Raw genomic sequence first — 2,346 nt, 5'->3', positions numbered from 1 at the left:
CAGTGGGTGTGTCCAAGTGGGTGTGTCTCACCTGGGCGTGTCTTGGGTGTGTCCCAGTGGGTGTGTCCCCCCGGGCGTGTCCCTGACCCCTCCCCTCCCCGCCCCGCAGAAGGTGGGGTTCTTTACCCAGCAGGCCCAGGGCTGGGTGTGTCCCAGGTGTGTCCTGGGCGTGTCCCGGGTGGGCGTGTCCCCCTGGGCGTGTCCCTGACCCCTCCCCTCCCCGCCCCCCGCAGAAGGTGGGGTTCTTTACCCAGCAGGCCCAGGGGAGGGCGTGTCCCAGGTGTGTCCTGGGCGTGTCCCGGGTGGGTGTGTCCCCCTGGGCGTGTCCCTGACCCCTCCCCTCCACGCCCCGCAGAAGGTGGGGTTCTTTAACCAGCAGGCCCAGGGGTGGGCGTGTCCTGGGTGTGTCCTGGGCGTGTCCCGGGTGGGCGTGTCCCCCTGGGCGTGTCCCTGACCCCTCCCCTCCCCGCCCCGCAGAAGGTGGGGTTCTTTAACCAGCAGGCCCAGGGCTGGGTGTGTCCCAGGTGGGTGTGCCCTGGGTGTGTCTCAGTGGGCGTGTCCCCCCGGGCGTGTCCCTGACCCCTCCCCTCCCCGCCCCCCGCAGAAGGTGGGGTTCTTTAACCAGCAGGCCCAGGGGAGGGCATGTCCCAGGTGTGTCCTGGGTGTGTCCCAGTGGGTGTGTCTCCTCTGGGCGTGTCCCAGGTGCGTCCCGGGTGTGTCCCAGGTGGGCGTGTCCCCCCTGGGCGTGTCCCTGACCCCTCCCCTCCCTGCCCCGCAGAAGGTGGGGTTCTTTAACCAGCAGGCCCAGGGGAGGGCGTGTCCCAGGTGTGTCCTGGGCGTGTCCCGGGTGGGCGTGTCCCCCCTGGGCGTGTCCCTGACCCCTCCCGTCCCCGCCCCGCAGAAGGTGGGGTTCTTTAACCAGCAGGCGGCCGAGCAGCTGCGCTTGGAGGAGACGGCGGCCGAGTTCCTGCAGAGGAGCTTCAACCTCCCCCACCAGGACGCCCGGAAGTGCCTCGGGCGCTTCGGCCTCGAGGGCCACGCCCACACCCTGCAGATCGCCAAGCTCTCGGGTGGGCGGGGCCAGCGGGGAGGGGGCGGGGCTATGGCAGGGGAAGGGCCACGCCCACACCCTGCAGATCGCCAAGCTCTCGGGTGGGCGGGGCTATGAGTGAGGGGGCGGGGGTAGCTGGGAGAGGCGGGGCCTGAGAGTAAGGGGCAGGGTTAAGGAGAAGGGGGTGTGGCCTGAAAGGGGGTGGGGTTACAGGGATGGGGCGTGGCTGGAGAGGAGTGGGTGTGGTCAGAGTGGAAGAGGGCAGGGTTTGATACAGAAGAGGTGGGGTTTGAGTGAAAGGGGTGGGGTTAGATTGAAAGGGAGGGAAAGAGGGGGTGGAGCCATGCCAGGGTGGGCGTGGCTTCCCAACCCAAGCCCCTCCCCTCCCCCCAGGCGGGCAGAAGGCCCGGGTGGTCTTCGCCGAACTGGCCTGTCGGGAGCCCGACGTGCTCATCCTGGTGAGTGGGGGCGTGGCTAGTGGGGCTGGGGGCGTGGCCAATGGGCGGAGGGGCGTGGCCAAGGCTCCCCTGGACACCTGGATCCCCCCCAGGACGAGCCCACCAACAACCTGGACATCGAGTCCATCGACGCCTTGGCCGACGCCATCAACGACTACAAGGGGGGTGAGTCGGGGGGGCGGGGACTGGGGGGACAGGGTGACGTCACGGGGGTGTCGTGTGACGTCACGGTGACGTCATGGTGATGTCATCGTGACGGTGTGATTATGGCACGGTGATGTCGGGATGACGTCACGATGATGACATCACGGTACGATCACGTGATGGTGTCGTGGTGATGACGTCACGATGCGATGATGACATCATGGTGACGTCATGGCGACGACGACGACTGCGATTACGATGATGACGTCATCACCCAGACCAACTGCCAGCTCTGGGTGGGCGGGGGGGTGGGGCGGTTTGATCGTGACATCGTTAGTACATTGTGGTGACGTCACGATGACGTCACAGTGACGTCACAGTGATCACTATGCTGCTGATTATGTCCCCACTGAGACCAACTGTGGGTGGGGTGGGGTGGGGACACGGGGAGGGGGGGAGTGCGGTCGGGTTACGCCGCCGCTGTGACATCACCGTGACGTCACCGTGACGTCGCCGTGACGTCACCGTGACGTCGTCGCAGCGGTGATCGTGGTGAGCCACGACGCCCGGCTCATCACCGAGACCAACTGCCAGCTGTGGGTGGTGGAGGAGCAGGGCCTGAGCCAGATCGACGGAGACTTCGACGACTACAAGCGGGAGGTGCTCGAGGCCCTCGGCGAGGTCGTCGTGCAC

General features: G+C 67.2%; 1 protein-coding gene across 1 annotated transcript; it reads left to right on the top strand.

Annotated features, from left to right (window-relative positions):
• Positions 1-233: 233 nt before the first annotated feature.
• On the top strand, positions 234-2,340 carry LOC108491908 (ATP-binding cassette sub-family F member 1-like; the record flags this gene model as incomplete). The annotated part of the gene is made up of 5 exons (XM_017803702.1): positions 234-302; positions 779-1,070; positions 1,445-1,509; positions 1,602-1,674; positions 2,195-2,340. Coding segments are annotated over 5 exons (645 nt in total), but the record flags the coding sequence as incomplete, so codon positions are not given.
• Between the last annotated feature and the right edge of the window lie 6 nt (positions 2,341-2,346).

The sequence above is a fragment of the Lepidothrix coronata genome, unplaced genomic scaffold, assembly GCF_001604755.1.
Source record: "Lepidothrix coronata isolate B3197 unplaced genomic scaffold, Lepidothrix_coronata-1.0 Scaffold2559, whole genome shotgun sequence".
NCBI lineage: Eukaryota > Metazoa > Chordata > Aves > Passeriformes > Pipridae > Lepidothrix > Lepidothrix coronata.
Note: the sequence above shows the minus strand (reverse complement) of the source record. Positions and strands in the feature narration are given on the sequence as shown.